Source organism: Mustelus asterias, unplaced genomic scaffold, assembly GCF_964213995.1.
Source record: "Mustelus asterias unplaced genomic scaffold, sMusAst1.hap1.1 HAP1_SCAFFOLD_96, whole genome shotgun sequence".
In the NCBI taxonomy this organism is placed as follows: domain Eukaryota; kingdom Metazoa; phylum Chordata; class Chondrichthyes; order Carcharhiniformes; family Triakidae; genus Mustelus; species Mustelus asterias.
The window spans coordinates 135,178-151,654 of record NW_027590144.1 but is presented as its reverse complement, the minus strand read 5'-3'; the positions used below and the strand labels follow the sequence as shown (position 1 = coordinate 151,654).

Below are 16,477 nucleotides of genomic sequence, written 5' to 3'. Positions count from 1 at the left end.
CGTTCACCTGCTCTCAGTGTGGGAAGGGGTTCAGTCGATTATCCAGCCTGCAGAGACACCAACGAGCTCACACTGGGGAGACACCATTCACCTGTTCTCAGTGTGGGAAGGAATTCACTCGGTCATCCAGCCTGCAGACACACCAGCGAGTTCACACTGGGGAGAGACCGTTCACCTGCTCTCAGTGTGGGGAGGGATTCACTCGGTCATCTAGCCTGCGGACACACCAGCGAGTTCACACTGGGGAGAGGCCATTCACCTGCTCTCAGTGTGAGAAGGGATTCACTGATTTATCCACCCTGCAGAGACACCAGCGAGTTCACACTGGGGAGAGACCGTTCACCTGCTCTCAGTGTGGGAAGGGATTCACTGATTTATCCACCCTGCGGAGACACCAGCGAGTTCACACTGGGGAGTGGCCGTTCACCTGCTCTATGTGTGGGAAGGGGTTCAGTCAATTAGCTAAGCTGGAGACCCACCAGCGTGTTCACACTGGGGAGAGACCATTCACCTGCTCTCAGTGTGAGAAGGGATTCACTAGTTTATTCACCCTGCGGAGTCACCAGCGAGTTCACACTGGGGAGAGGCCGTTCACCTGCTCTCAGTGTGGGAAGGGATTCAGAGTTTCATCCCAGCTGCTGAGACACCAACAAGTTCACAAGTGATTCCAGGGGTTGGATTCTGCTGTTATTGTTTCTGCTCTCAATTACAGGATTTCTGTAATTGATTTCTGTAATTTCTGTAATCTATTGTTTCTGCTCTCAATTACATCCAGGATTGCATTTTGTTCATTCTCACAGTTGGTCAATGGGGAGGGTCGGAGGGTTTCTTTCTGCTGGACTGGCCGGTCTCATGACTTTGCCTCCAGTGGGCTGATGCTCTTTGAGTCTTGTTGCAAATACCTGGTTTCAGATTTCACAAGGATCACAGAGTGACAGGGTGTTAGGAAGTTCAGAGATATTTAGTCAGCATTTCTGTTTGAAACCTTCCAATGCCCATCCAATTTCCTTTGTAATTGTTTATTGTCTCCACTTCCTCCACCCTCGTAGGCAGCGAGTACCAGGTCATTACCATTCGCTGCATCAAAATATTCTTCCTCACATCCCCCCTTCCTCTCTGACCCAAAACCATAAATCTGTGACCCCCTCATCCTTGTCCTGTCAGCTAATGGGAACAGCTTTTCTTTGTCCACCTTATCTAAACCTGTCAGAATCTTGTCCACCTCTATCAAATCTCCCCTCAACCTCCTTTGCTCCAAGGGGAACAACCCCAGCCTGACATTGACAATAAAGAACAAATTCACAGAATATGTTAATACCTGAAATCAAATGGGAATGTTGAATTTCTGTTTTAAAGAAATCATGAATATATTGTCCTGTACAATAAAGGGATTTGAATAACTCAGCTTGGGTGCAGTTGAATGAAATGTATCAATCTGGTATCCACCCACAGTCCCGAGGAAGTGTGGAATGTGTAGCTGGAAATCCCTCCCTAACAGCACTGTGGGTGTACCTACACCTCAGGCATGATAGCAGTTCAGGAAGGCAGTGTTGGTGCTGATCGTGGGCGAGGCAGCGACAAACAGCCACATGTCCTGTTATAATTGTAAGTTTCAATCTGAAGCTCATTGGACAACTTCCGCATTGAGCAGGCCCGGGCGCCCGGACACGGGAGCCCCGCCCCCACCCTATATTCCCCCTCCCCCTGCACCTCTTCCAGCCACGGTTTCCAGGCAACCAGCTGGCGGTTCCGGCCAGAGCGAGAAGCCGCGCGGTGACTGCGCATGTCCAAGGGAGAGGGGAAGATGCGCGTGTTCGGGGGAACCAACCTTTTGACCTGCAGGCTGAGGTGTTGGCCAATGGAAAGTTGGAGGACCGGAAGTTCACTGGTCCTCCAGCCAATCAGAGCGCCCCCATTGTCTGAATGCGGAAGTGGACAATGAGCTTGTTCAGCTGCTCATTCCTGCCCAGCAAAGCTGCTGCTGCTGCTCTCTCTCTGAGTGTAGATTGAGCTTCAGACGGCCTGAGACGTGCCTCCTCTCGGACAACACCCAGTTTTGTTTCCGGGGTGAGGTGGATTCGTGTTCGCCCGTGTAGCGGAGGGCCCCGGGTCGGAACCGGGCGGAAACTTTGGGAGGGAGGTGAGCTGCTGCCTGTTGCCTGGCCTGCCTGTCGCCTGACCTGCCTGCCTGTCGCCTGGCCTGCCTGCCTGTTGCCTGGCCTGCCGCCTGGCCTGCCTGCCGCCTGGCCTGCTTACCTGCCTGCCTGCCTGCCGTCTGGCCTGCTTACCTGCCTGCCTGCCGTCTGGCCTGCTTACCTGCCTGCCTGCCGTCTGGCCTGCTTACCTGCCTGCCTGCCGTCTGACCTGCTTACCTGCCTGCCTGCCGTCTGGCCTGCTTACCTGCCTGCCGTCTGGCCTGCTTACCTACCTGCCTGCCTGCCGTCTGGACTGCCTGCCTGCCGTCTGGGCTGTCTGCCGTCTGGACTGCCTGCTTGCCTGCCATCCGGCCTCTGGGGGGTGCGCTCTCCCCGGGGGGGGGGGGGGGGGGGGGAGGAAGAGAGGACAGGGAGTGACTGGAGGAGAGGGGGGGGGCGAAGGCGTTTGGACTGTCTCTTTTCCATCTGCAGTGGGGGGGGTGAAGACCTTTCCTATTTCCCCTACCCACTACTCTGCCCCCGGGACCGGCACCCCCTCCCCTTTTCCCTCCTGACTGGGGCACCGGCCTTGTGCCTCATCTCCCTCCTGCTCCTCCAACCTCCTCTCTCCCTCTCTCGCTCCGGGGAGAGAGCACCTACACCCTTCCCCGCCTACCCCACCCTGCCTTCCCCACCCTGCCTTATCTTCCCCATCCCACATACGCCCTGCCGTGCATCTGGGCAGTCTCGGGGTGGGTGTAGCACTTCCCCTGATACCATGGCGACATCACCAGCGTCGCCGGTGGCAGGGCCTTCTCGGCCCACCTATGCGGGCGTGGCGGCTGCCAGAGCCCCCGCCGCTCCCAAGGCCCTGCCGCCATTCTCTTTAATCACGCGGCAGCTCGGGGTGAAGTGCTACGCCCACCCCGACATGTCTATCGAGGCCTGCGTTAAGGCAATGGCTGGGGTTGTCGGCCCCTCAGCCATTGTCGCGGCCTCAAAGATGTACGGCCGGGCCGTATTCTTCCTGAAGGCCGAGCGGGCGGTTCGCCTCGCCCTGGAAAAGGGGCTCACGGTGGGCGGGACGTTCCTGGCGGTGGACCCATTGGAGGCCACCGCCCACAAGATAGTAATATCAAACGTCCCGCCCTTCCTACCGAGTGAGCTCCTCCTCCCCCACCTCCATCTACTGGGGGAGGTCAGGTCCGGGGTGCAGCCGATCCCGCTCGGCCTTCGGGACCCCTCCCTCCGCCACATTTACTCCTTCCGGCGCCAGGTTTTTGTCCGCCTGGCCCGGGAGGAGGAACTGGAGGGAGGGTTCAATGTCCCCCACGAGGGGACCACGTACCGGGTCTTTTGGTCCGCGGACGGTGTGCGGTGCCATGCCTGTAAGGAGGCGGGGCACGTGAGAAAAAACTGCCCCGTCTCCAAGGCCGCCGACCACCAACCCAAGGCGGCCGCAGCTGGCACCGCAGCCCCCTCTCCCCCCAAGCGAGTACCATCTGCCCCCCCGCGAGGGGAGGCCACGCCGGCAGCAGCTGCCACCTCAGCTGCCGGCGGGGGGGGAGCGGAGCCCCCGCGCGGCCAAAAGGCCCAGAAGGGACCTACAAAAAAGAAGGGGGGTACCGGAACCCCGGCCCCCAGGGAAAACACCCCAACCACCCCGGCAGCCGGCTCGGGGACCGCCTCAGTCTCCACCTGCGCCCCCCCCCCACCACCACCACCACCACCATCTGCCGGGCCCGTGGGCTCTCCGGGGCCTAGTGCTGGGTCCGGCGCCCGGGATCATGGGCCCGAGCATGGGGGGGTAAGCGACCCCGAGCCGGCAAAACTGGCGACGCCGCCACCTCGGGGAGAAGTGACGGGAGAGCAGGGGGGGCGCGGCAAGGCGAAGAGGGGCGGAGGGCGAGGGGCCTCGCCTGCCCGAGGGCAGGTTAACAAAAAGAGGCGGGGCCCCTCGGGCACCGTAGCGTTCGAGGTCTGCGTGCCCCTCCCCCCTTGTGAGTCATCTCCTGCCGTGCCCCCACCTGTCTTTGTGCCTTGTCCCCAAAAAAAAGGGGGCAAGGCACCCTGTAAATCCAAGCATGTGCTGCCTCAGTCCCCCGGCGAGGAGTCTCCGGGGCCGGGTGGCAGCGGGGCCCCCACGGTTCCGTTCCACCCGGCCGGTTACAACCCGGAGTTCTTCTTCAGTCTGTCGGGGGACTGGGGCGACACTCCAATGTTCATGTCCTCGTGCGGCGGCGGCGAAGAGACGATCCACTCGTCCTCTCCGTCCCGACCTTGGACGCTGGACATCCCCAACCTCAGTCCGAAGGATACACCGGACCTGGGGGGTGTCCAAGCGTCTGGGGCGGGGGGGGGGGGCTGGGCCGCCGTCGCACGGGGGCCCGCAATCCGGGAAAGGTGAGCCCGGGGGGAACCCCTCCTCCACCGATCCTGGGGGTGGGATCGGGGAGGGGCTAGGGCTAGTTGGTGGCTCCGTGCCGCCCGCCGTACGTCCTGCGGCGGGGGACTCGGAGTCGAGGGGCGACCGCCCTGAGGAGGTCAGCGGCTCGGTGGAGGGCACGGGGACACTTTCAGAGTCTGCCCAGAGCGAGGCGGGGGACTCCCTCGTGCCCCCCACCGAGTCGTCCCTCATCCCCTCCAAGGACCTCAGGGTCTTTATCCGTAACCATTCCGGTCGCTCCGACATAATCCGGCTAGCCCTCGGCCACTGGCCGGACCTGGCGCAGCTCGTCCGGTCCGTGAAGGCATGCTCGCATGCCTCCGCGGGCCTGGAGAAAATAGAGCGGCGCTGGGTACTGCGGTTCCTCCACAGGCTCGAAAAGGTGGGGGGTGGACTGGTGAGAATCGCGCCAGCGCCCCCCCACACACCTAGTTAAGTGGTGACGGTGGCACAAAGCTGCTGACATGAAGGTGACCATAGCCAGCCTCAACATCAACGGCAGCAGTGGGCCACACCGCAGGTTCCAGAACTTCTCGGTCCTCCGTGACGGGAAGTATGCGGTGTGTTTCCTGCAGGAAACCCACACCGTTCCGGGAGACGAAGCCCAATGGCTCCTGGAGTGGCGAGGGGGGGTCTACATGAGCCACCTCACGCTCGCTTCTTGCGGGGTGGCTATCTTGTTGGCCCCGCGTTATAAGCCGGAGATCTTGGGGGTCAAGGAGCCGGTGCCAGGCCGGTTGCTGCACTTGACGGTCCGTGAGGGGGGCGTGGTCATTCACTTGCTGAATGTCTACGCCCCGACCGCTGGACCGCAGCAAACGACTTTCTACGAGAAAGTGTCCGCTCACATCGACACCATCGCGGGGGGCGAATGCATTATCCTCGGGGGAGATTTCAACTGCATCCTCGAGGCACGGGACCGCACCGGCCCCTGGCTGCGCACTCCGGCGGTGGTGAAGTTGCGGGACCTGATCGGGTCCCACGACTTGGTGGACGTCTGGAGACATCTCCATCCTGGCTCCAGCGCCTTCACTTTCGTGAGGCCTGGAGTCGGAGCGTCCAGGCTCGACCGCCTTTACATTTCGAAGGCGCACGTGTCCGGCGTGTCCTCGGTCTCCATGCGGCCGGTGTCGAGCACGGACCACAGCCTGGTGTGGGCGGACTTTGCGCCGTCTCGCATCCGGCGGGGGTCCGCGTACTGGCACTTTAACAACACGCTGCTGGAGGACGAGCGCTTCCTGGACTCGTTCCGTCGATTCTGGGCCGGCTGGAGAAGGAAGCGGGGAGGCTTCCCCTCCTTGAGGCTCTGGTGGGATGTGGGCAAGACTCACGTCCGTACCTTCTGTCAGGGGTACGCGAGGGGGTCGACAAAGAGGCGGAAATCCAGGCTCGAGGAGTTGGAGAAGGAGGTGCTCGACCTGGAGGCACGTCTCAGTCGGCCTGACGCGGACCCGGCCCTGCGTTCGGAGTACAGGGAGAAGAAGGACGCGCTGCGAGACCTGCAGCTTGCCAGGTCTCGCGGCGCGTACGTGAGGTCGCGGCTCCAGTTCCAGGTGGACCTGGACCGCGGCTCCCCCTTCTTCTACTCGCTGGAAAGAGGGCGGGCTAACCGTCAGCAGCTCCTTACGCTGCTGGCCGACGACGGTTCCCCCGTCTCGGATCCGGAGGGCATCCGGGCCATTGCCCGGGAGTATTACACCTCGCTCTTCTCTCCGGATCCGTCCAGCGAGGATGCCCGCAGACTTCTGTGGGAGGACCTGCCGCAGGTCGGCCCGGAGGGCGTCGGCAGGCTCGAGGCCCCTACCACCATGGCCGAGCTGACCGGCGCCCTAAATGGCCTCAGCCGGGGCAAGGCCCCTGGGCTGGACGGGCTGACAGTAGAGTTCTTCAGGGCGTTCTGGGACGTCCTGGGGAGCGACTACGCGGGGGTCCTGGGGGAGAGCGTCGCTACCGGGGAGATGCCCCTTTCGTGGCGCAGGGCCGTCATTGCCCTGCTGCCCAAGAAGGGGGATCTCCACCTGCTCAAGAACTGGCGCCCGGTCTCCCTCCTCAGCACGGATTATAAAATCTTTGCCAGGGCTATGGCTTCACGCCTTGGATCCGTGCTGGACCACTTGATCCACCCTGACCAGTCCTACACGGTCCCGGGCCGTTGCATACATGACAATCTCCACCTGGTCCGGGACCTAATCCATCACACCCAGAGGGCTGGTCTGTCGGGCGCCTTCTTGTCATTAGATCAGGAGAAGGCGTTCGACAGGGTGGAGCACGAGTATTTACTCGGGACTCTGCGGGCATTCGGGTTCGGGACGCATTTTGTCGCCCGGATCCGATTACTGTACTCTGCCGCAGAGTGTCTGATTAAGGTTAACGGGTCCCTGACGGCGCCCCTTCGCTTCGGGAGAGGAGTACGGCAGGGCTGCCCCTTGTCCGGCCAACTGTATTCCGTATGCGTGGAGCCATTCCTGCGCCTCTTGCGGAGGAGGTTGTCAGGTTTGGTCCTGCGCGGACCGGACGTAGGGGTGGTCCTGTCAGCTTACGCCGACGACGTGCTCCTCATGTTCACGGACCCGGCTGACCTGCGGAGGATGCGAGAATGCCAGGCGGTGTACTCCGCCGCGTCCTCCGCCAGGATCAACTGGGCCAAGTGCTCCGGACTCCTTGTCGGTCCTTGGGAGACGGACCCCCTCCCGGAGGAGCTCAGGCCTTTCACCTGGAGCAGGACCGACCTCCTCGACTTGGGGGCCCATCTCTGCCCAGCCGAGGAATCCTGGCCGGCGAACTGGCGGGAGCTGGAGGCCAAAGTCTCCGCCCGCCTGGGTCGCTGGACAGGACTGCTCCGAGTGCTGTCCTACGGGGCGCGAGCTCGTGTCATAAACCAGCTGGTCGCCTCCATGCTGTGGTACCGGCTGGTCCCTTTGACCCCTCCCCCTGGCTTTGTCACCGATATCCAGAGAACCCTCGTGCGGTTCTTCTGGGGCAATCGACTGCACTGGGTCCCTGCTGCGGTCCTGTATCTCCCGCTTGAGGAGGGCGGACAAGGTCTGGTGTGCCTCCGCACTCAGATAGCGACCTTCCACCTCCAGGCCCTGCAGAGGTACCTTTACGTTGAGCCCCCTCCACAGTGGTGTGCCATGGCGACGTATTTCTTCCGCCAGTGGCACGGCCTCAATTATGACGTGCAGCTCCTGCATATCGAACTGGGGCGTGCTTCGACCACCCTGCAGGAGTTGCCCGTCTTTTACCAGGACCTCCTCACTGTCTGGAACAAGGTCGCCTCGCGACGCAGCTCTCCCCCGTCAGGAGTAGCGGCTCTCGTGCGAGAGCCGCTGCTCAGGAATCCGCTCCTCCAGCCGTATAACTTCAGGTGGCTGGCGGAGAGGGGGGCTGTGGACGCCGGGGTGACCAGAATCGGGGACGTGCTCGATGGCGGAGGAGCGGGCTGGATGAGTCCCCGCGTGCTGGCTGAGCGCGCGGGGACGTCCGTCCGGCGCGCGGCCAAAGCCATCCTAGACCTTAGGACGGTCGTGCTCGGCCCCGAAACTGCACGCAAACTTGAGACGGCGCAGGCGTGCGGTGGGATCCCGCCCGAGCGTTCCCCTGTTCGGGCGGAATTCCACATTGGCCCAAAGCCTCAGCCCCCTCCCCTGGGTGAGGTGCCCCACAGCCTGAGCCGCCTCGCGGAAATGCCCTCCGTGCCTTTTTCTACCGCGCGGAGGCGTTTCCTGTGCGGGCTGCTGCTGCACACCTTCCACTACCGCCTCCTCGCCTGTCGCCCGGATACACCTTGGCGGGCCTTGTTGCCGCCGGGCGGCGGAGGTCCCCGCTGGAGGTCCCTCTACGGAGGGATCTCCCCCAATTACGTCGGGGACCTGGGGTGGAGGGTGATGCATGCAGCAGTTCCGCACAACCGTAGGATTCACTGGTTCACGGGCTCCGAAGACTGCCCTTTCTGTGGCCTTGTGGAGTCCGTGGACCATGTCTATGTTGTGTGTCTTAGGCTGCACTCCCTTTATGTTTTCCTGAAGAACCTTTTATTGATGTTTTGTTTGCACTTCAGTCCCACGCTCCTGATCTACGGACACCCGGTGCGGAGAGGGGAGGGTCGGGATGGCGACCTCCTCGTGAACCTGCTCCTGGGCCTGGCGAAAAGCGCCATTTACCGGTCCAGGCAGCGGGCGATCGAGGGGGCCGTCCATCCTGACTGTCTTCCCCTCTACCGCGGCTACGTTCGCGGCCAGGTGTCCCTGGAGAGGGAGCATGCGGTGTCCACGGGCGAGGTTGACGCTTTCCGCGCCCGCTGGGCACCGCAGGGGTTGGGGTGCGTTATTGACCCTAATAATCACATTTTAATTTGATGTTTTTAAGTTTCCTTTGCATTTTGATTTCTGTTCGGGCTGTTCCCCCTCCTTTTTGGGGAGCTGCCCCTTTTACTTTGTCCTGATTTGATTTGAGTTTGTTTACTTGGTTTGACCTAAAAAGAGGTCTCTGAATGAAGATTGAGCTTCAGACGGCCTGAAACGTGCCTCCTCTGGGGCAGCGCCTGCACTTTGTTTCCGGGGTGGGGTGAGTTCACGTTCGCCCGAGTAGCGGGGGGCCCCGGGTCGGAGCCGGGCGGAAACTGTGGGTTTGTTTTCTTTTCTTTTTTTTGTGAGTACCTTTATTTTTTTTTCTCGTTTTTGCTCACGGAGACGCCCGGTTTTTGTTTTTGTTTTGTTGGGTTTGTTTGTTTTTCGCTCCCTGCGGGGAGGAAGGAGGGAGGTGAGCTGCTGCCTGCCTTGCCCGGCCTGCCTGTTGCCTGCCTGCCTGCCGTCTGGCCTGCTTACCTGCGTGCCTGCCGTCTGGCCTGCTTACCTGCCTGCCTGCCGTCTGGCCTGCTTACCTGCCTGCCTGCCGTCTGGCCTGCTTACCTGCCTGCCTGCCGTCTGGCCTGCTTACCTGCCTGCCTGCCGTCTGGCCTGCTTACCTGCCTGCCTGCCGTCTGGCCTGCTTACCTGCCTGCCTGCCGTCTGGCCTGCTTACCTGCCTGCCTGCCGTCTGGCCTGCTTACCTGCCTGCCTGCCGTCTGGCCTGCTTACCTGCCTGTCGTCTGGGCTGCCTGCCGTCTGGACTGCCTGCCTGCCTGCTTGCCGTTTGGCCTACCTGCCGTCTGGACTGCCTGACTGCCTGCTTGCCTGCCATCCGGCCTCTGGAGGGTGCGCTCTCCCCGGGGGGAGGGAGGAAGAGAGGACAGGGAGTGACTGGAGGAGAAGGGGGGGGGGCGAAGGCGTTTGGACTGTCTCTTTTCCATCTGCAGTGGGGGGGGGGTGAAGGCCTTTTCCTAATTCCCCTACCCACTGCTGCTGTCCCCGGGACCGGCACCCCCTCCCCTTTTCCCTCCTGACTGGGGCACCGGCCTTGTGCCTCATCTCCCTCCTGCGCCTCCAACCTCCTCTCTCCCTCTCTCGCTCCGGGGAGAGAGCACCTACACCCTTCCCCGCCTACCCCACCCTGCCTTATCTTCCCCATCCCACATACGCCCTGCCGTGCATCTGGGCAGTCTCGGGGTGGGCGTAGCACTTCCCCTGATACCATGGCGACATCACCAGCGTCGCCGGTGGCAGGGCCTTCTCGGCCCACCTATGCAGGCGTGGCGGCTGCCAGAGCCCCCGCCGCTCCCAAGGCCCTGCCGCCATTCTCCCTAATCACGCGGCAGCTCGGGGTGAAGTGCTACGCCCACCCCGACATGTCTATCGAGGCCTGCGTTAAGGCAATGGCTGGGGTTGTCGGCCCCTCAGCCATTGTCGCGGCCTCAAAGATGTACGGCCGGGCCGTATTCTTCCTGAAGGCCGAGCGGGCGGTTCGCCTCGCCCTGGAAAAGGGGCTCACGGTGGGCGGGACGTTCCTGGCGGTGGACCCATTGGAGGCCACCGCCCACAAGATAGTAATATCAAACGTCCCGCCCTTCCTACCGAGTGAGCTCCTCCTCCCCCACCTCCATCTACTGGGGGAGGTCAGGTCCGGGGTGCAGCCGATCCCGCTCGGCCTTCGGGACCCCTCCCTCCGCCACATATACTCCTTCCGGCGCCAGGTTTTTGTCCGCCTGGCCCGGGAGGAGGAACTGGAGGGAGGGTTCAATGTCCCCCACGAGGGGACCACGTACCGGGTCTTTTGGTCCGCGGACGGTGTGCGGTGCCATGCCTGTAAGGAGGCGGGGCACGTGAGGAAAAACTGCCCCGTCTCCAAGGCCGCCGACCACCAACCCAAGGCGGCCGCAGCTGGCACCGCAGCCCCCTCTCCCCCCAAGCGAGTACCATCTGCCCCTCCGCGAGGGGAGGCCACGCCGGCAGCAGCTGCCACCTCAGCTGCCGGCGGGGGGGGGAGCGGAGCCCCCGCGCTGCCAAAAGGCCCATAAAGGACCTACAAAAAAGAAGGGGGGTACCGGAACCCCGGCCCCCAGGGAAAACACCCCAACCACCCCGGCAGCCGGCTCGGGGACCGCCTCAGTCTCCACCTGCGCCCCCCCCCCCCACCACCACCATCTGCCGGGCCCGTGGGCTCTCCGGGGCCTAGTGCTGGGTCCGGCGCCCGGGATCATGGGCCCGAGCATGGGGGGGTAAGCGACCCCGAGCCGGCAAAACTGGCGACGCCGCCACCTCGGGGGGAAGTGACGGGAGAGCAGGGGGGGCGCGGCAAGGCGAAGAGGGGCGGAGGGCGAGGGGCCTCGCCTGCCCGAGGGCAGGTTAACAAAAAGAGGCGGGGCCCCTCGGGCACCGTAGAGTTCGAGGTCTGCGTGCCCCTCCCCCCTTGTGAGTCATCTCCTGCCGTGCCCCCACCTGTCTTTGTGCCTTGTCCCGCGAAAAAAGGGGGCAAGGCACCCTGTAAATCCAAGCATGTGCTGCCTCAGTCCCCCGGCGAGGAGTCTCCGGGGCCGGGTGGCAGCGGGACCCCCACGGTTCCGTTCCACCCGGCCGGTTACAACCCGGAGTTCTTCTTCAGTCTGTCGGGGGACTGGGGCGACACTCCAATGTTCATGTCCTCGTGCGGCGGCGGCGAAGAGACGATCCACTCGTCCTCTCCGTCCCGACCTTGGACGCTGGACATCCCCAACCTCAGTCCGAAGGATACACCGGACCTGGGGGGTGTCCAAGCGTCTGGGGCGGGGGGGGGGGCTGGGCCGCCGTCGCACGGGGGCCCGCAATCCGGGAAAGGTGAGCCCGGGGGGAACCCCTCCGCCACCGATCCTGGGGGTGGGATCGGGGAGGGGCTAGAGCTAGTTGGTGGCTCCGTGCCGCCCGCCGTACGTCCTGCGGCGGGGGACTCGGAGTCGAGGGGCGACCGCCCTGAGGAGGTCAGCGGCTCGGTGGGGGGCACGGGGACACTTTCAGAGTCTGCCCAGAGCGAGGCGGGGGACTCCCTCGTGCCCCCCACCGAGTCGTCCCTCATCCCCTCCAAGGACCTCAGGGTCTTTATCCGTAGCCATTCCGGTCGCTCCGACATAATCCGGCTAGCCCTCGGCCGCTGGTCGGACCTGGCGCGGCTCGTCCGGTCCGTGAAGGCATGCTCGCATGCCTCCGCGGGCCTGGAGAAAATAGAGCGGCGCTGGGTACTGCGGTTCCTCCACGGGCTCGAAAAGGTGGGGGGTGGACTGGCGAAAATTGCGCCAGCGCCCCCCCACACACCTAGTTAAGTGGTGACGGTGGCACAAAGCTGCTGACATGAAGGTGACAATAGCCAGCCTCAACATCAACGGCAGCAGTGGGCCACACCGCAGGTTCCAGAACTTCTCGGTCCTCCGTGACGTGAAGTATGCGGTGTGTTTCCTGCAGGAAACCCACACCGTTCCGGGAGACGAAGCCGAATGGCTCCTGGAGTGGCGAGGGTGGGTCTACATGAGCCACCTCACGCTCGCTTCTTGCGGGGTGGCTATCTTGTTGGCCCCGCGTTATAAGCCGGAGATCTTGGGGGTCAAGGAGCCGGTGCCAGGCCGGTTGCTGCACTTGACGGTCCGTGAGGGGGGCGTGGTCATTCACTTGCTGAATGTCTACCCCCCGACCGCCGGACCGCAGCAAACGATTTTCTACGAGAAAGTGTCCGCTCACATCGACACCATCGCGGGGGGCGAATGCATTATCCTCGGGGGAGATTTCAACTGCATCCTCGAGGCACGGGACCGCACCAGCCCCTGGCTGCGCACTCCGGCGGTGGTGAAGTTGCGGGACCTGATCGGGTCCCACGACTTGGTGGACGTCTGGAGACATCTCCATCCTGGCTCCAGCGCCTTCACTTTCGTGAGGCCTGGAGTCGGAGCGTCCAGGCTCGACCGCCTTTACATTTCGAAGGCGCACGTGTCCGGCGTGTCCTCGGTCTCCATGCGGCCGGTGTCGAGCACGGACCACAGCCTGGTGTGGGCGGACTTTGCGCCATCTCGCATCCGGCGGGGGTCCGCGTACTGGCACTTTAATAACACGCTGCTGGAGGACGAGCGCTTCCTGGACTCGTTCCGTCGATTCTGGGCCGGCTGGAGAAGGAAGCGGGGAGGCTTCCCCTCCTTGAGGCTCTGGTGTGATGTGGGCAAGACTCACGTCCGTACCTTCTGTCAGGGGTACGCGAGGGGGTCGACAAAGAGGCGGAAATCCAGGCTCGAGGAGTTGGAGAAGGAGGTGCTCGACCTGGAGGCACGTCTCAGTTGGCCTGACGCGGACCCGGCCCTGCGTTCGGAGTACAGGGAGAAGAAGGACGCGCTGCGGGACCTGCAGCTTGCCAGGTCTCGCGGCGCGTACGTGAGGTCGCGGCTCCAGTTCCGGGTGGACCTGGACCGCGGCTCCCCCTTCTTCTACTCGCTGGAAAGAGGGCGGGCTAACCGCCAGCAGCTCCTTACGCTGCTGGCCGACGACGGTTCCCCCGTCTCGGATCCGGAGGGCATCCGGGCCATTGCCCGGGAGTATTACACCTCGCTCTTCTCTCCGGATCCGTCCAGCGAGGATGCCCGCAGACTTCTGTGGGAGGACCTGCCGCAGGTCAGCCCGGAGGGTGTCGGCAGGCTCGAGGCCCCTACCACCATGGCCGAGCTGACCGGCGCCCTAAATGGCCTCAGCCGGGGCAAGGCCCCTGGGCTGGACGGGCTGACAGTAGAGTTCTTCAGGGCGTTCTGGGACGTCCTGGGGAGCGACTACGCGGGGGTCCTGGGGGAGAGCGTCGCTACCGGGGAGATGCCCATTTCGTGGCGCAGGGCCGTCATTGCCCTGCTGCCCAAGAAGGGGGATCTCCACCTGCTCAAGAACTGGCGCCCGGTCTCCCTCCTCAGCACGGATTATAAAATCTTTGCCAGGGCTATGGCTTCACGCCTTGGATCCGTGCTGGACCACTTGATCCACCCTGACCAGTCCTACACGGTCCCGGGCCGCTGTATACATGACAATCTCCACCTGGTCCGGGACCTAATCCATCACACCCAGAGGGCTGGTCTGTCGGGCGCCTTCTTGTCATTAGATCAGGAGAAGGCGTTCGACAGGGTGGAGCACGAGTATTTACTCGGGACTCTGCGGGCATTCGGGTTCGGGACGCATTTTGTCGCCCGGATCCGATTACTGTACTCTGCCGCAGAGTGTCTGATTAAGGTTAACGGGTCCCTGACGGCGCCCCTTCGCTTCGGGAGAGGAGTACGGCAGGGCTGCCCCTTGTCCGGCCAACTGTATTCCGTATGCGTGGAGCCATTCCTGCGCCTCTTGCGGAGGAGGTTGTCAGGTTTGGTCCTGCGCGGACCGGACGTAGGGGTGGTCCTGTCAGCTTACGCCGACGACGTGCTCCTCATGTTCACGGACCCGTCTGACCTGCGGAGGATGCGAGAATGCCAGGCGGTGTACTCCGCCGCGTCCTCCGCCAGGATCAACTGGGCCAAGTGCTCCGGACTCCTTGTCGGTCCTTGGGAGACGGACCCCCTTCCGGAGGAGCTCAGGCCTTTCACCTGGAGCAGGACCGACCTCCTCTACTTGGGGGTCCATCTCTGCCCAGCCGAGGAATCCTGGCCGGCGAACTGGCAGGAGCTGGAGGCCAAAGTCTCCGCCCGCCTGAGTCGCTGGACAGGACTGCTCCGAGTGCTGTCCTACGGGGCGCGAGCTCGCGTCATAAACCAGCTGGTCGCCTCCATGCTGTGGTACCGGCTGGTCCCTTTGACCCCTCCCCCTGGCTTTGTCACCGATATCCAGAGAACCCTCGTGCGGTTCTTTTGGGGCAATCGACTGCACTGGGTCCCTGCTGCGGTCCTGTATCTCCCGCTTGAGGAGGGCGGACAAGGTCTGGTGTGCCTCCGCACTCAGATAGCGACCTTCCGCCTCCAGGCCCTGCAGAGGTACCTTTACGTTGAGCCCCCTCCACAATGGTGTGCCATGGCGACGTATTTCTTCCGCCAGTGGCACGGCCTCAATTATGACATGCAGCTCCTGCATATCGAACTGGGGCGTGCTTCAACCACCCTGCAGGAGTTGCCCGTCTTTTACCAGGACCTCCTCACTGTCTGGAACAAGGTCGCCTCGCGACGCAGCTCTCCCCCGTCAGGAGTAGAATCCGCTCAGGAATCCGCTCCTCCAGCCGTATGACTTCAGGTGGCTGGCGGAGAGGAGGGCTGTGGACGCCGGGGTGACCAGAATCGGGGACGTGCTCGATGGCGGAGGAGCGGGCTGGATGAGTCCCCGCGTGCTGGCTGAGCGCGCGGGGACGTCCGTCCGGCGCGCGGCCAAAGCCATCCTAGACCTTAGGACGGTCGTGCTCGGCCCCGAAACTGCACGCAAACTTGAGACGGCGCAGGCGTGCGGTGGGATCCCGCCCGAGCGTTCCCCTGTTCGGGCGGAATTCCACATTGGCCCAAAGCCTCAGCCCCCTCCCCTGGGTGAGGTGCCCCACAGCCTGAGCCGCCTCGCGGAAATGCCCTCCGTGCCTTTTTCTACCGCGCGGAGGCGTTTCCTGTGCGGGCTGCTGCTGCACACCCTCCACTACCGCCTCCTCGCCTGTCGCCCGGATACACCTTGGCGGGCCTTGTTGCCGCCGGGCGGCGGAGGTCCCCGCTGGAGGTCCCTCTACGGAGGGATCTCCCCCAATTACGTCGGGGACCTGGGGTGGAGGGTGATGCATGCAGCAGTTCCGCACAACCGTAGGATTCACTGGTTCACGGGCTCCGAAGACTGCCCTTTCTGTGGCCTTGTGGAGTCCGTGGACCATGTCTATGTTGAGTGTCTTAGGCTGCACTCCCTTTATGTTTTCCTGAAGAACCTTTTATTGATGTTTTGTTTGCACTTCAGTCCCACGCTCCTGATCTACGGACACCCGGTGCGGAGAGGGGAGGGTCGGGATGGCGACCTCCTCGTGAACCTGCTCCTGGGCCTGGCGAAACGCGCCATTTACCGGTCCAGGCAGCGGGCGATCGAGGGGGCCGTCCATCCTGACTGTCTTCCCCTCTACCGCGGCTACGTTCGCGGCCAGGTGTCCCTGGAGAGGGAGCATGCGGTGTCCACGGGCGAGGTTGACGCTTTCCGCGCCCGCTGGGCACCGCAGGGGTTGGGGTGCATTATTGACCCTAATAACCACATTTTAATTTGATGTTTTTAAGTTTCCTTTGCATTTTGATTTCTGTTCGGGCTGTTCCCCCTCCTTTTTGGGGAGCTGCCCCTTTTACTTTGTCCTGATTTAATCTGAGTTTGTTTACTTGGTTTGGTTTGACCTAAAAAGAGGTCTCTCTGAATGAAGATTGAGTACAGACAGACTCAAACTTCCTTCTGTCTCCCACATCTGTGAGTAAAACACTTTCTTTCATCCCCCTTTCCATTTCTTTTCTCATTCTGGGGGAAATTGGGGACTTGCAGCAACTGAAGGGAAAGAAAGTGAATCCAGGGAGGCGGCAGACTTTGGGAAGGTTGGCCCA

The 16,477-nt window shown here is 62.7% G+C and overlaps 2 protein-coding genes across 2 annotated transcripts in view; both read left to right on the top strand.

The window, feature by feature from the left end:
- LOC144484236 (uncharacterized) overlaps window positions 1-1,203 on the top strand; it is a 32,074-nt gene extending 30,871 nt beyond the window's left edge. Inside the window, exon 5 of the mRNA XM_078202765.1 lies at window positions 92-1,203. Coding sequence (XP_078058891.1) covers window positions 92-665 — 574 coding nt within the window. The 3' untranslated portion in view covers window positions 666-1,203. The remainder of the gene's footprint in view (window positions 1-91) is intronic.
- LOC144484226 (uncharacterized) overlaps window positions 1-16,477 on the top strand; it is a 113,683-nt gene that overhangs the window by 1,778 nt on the left and 95,428 nt on the right. The gene's annotated exons all lie outside the window — the stretch shown is intronic.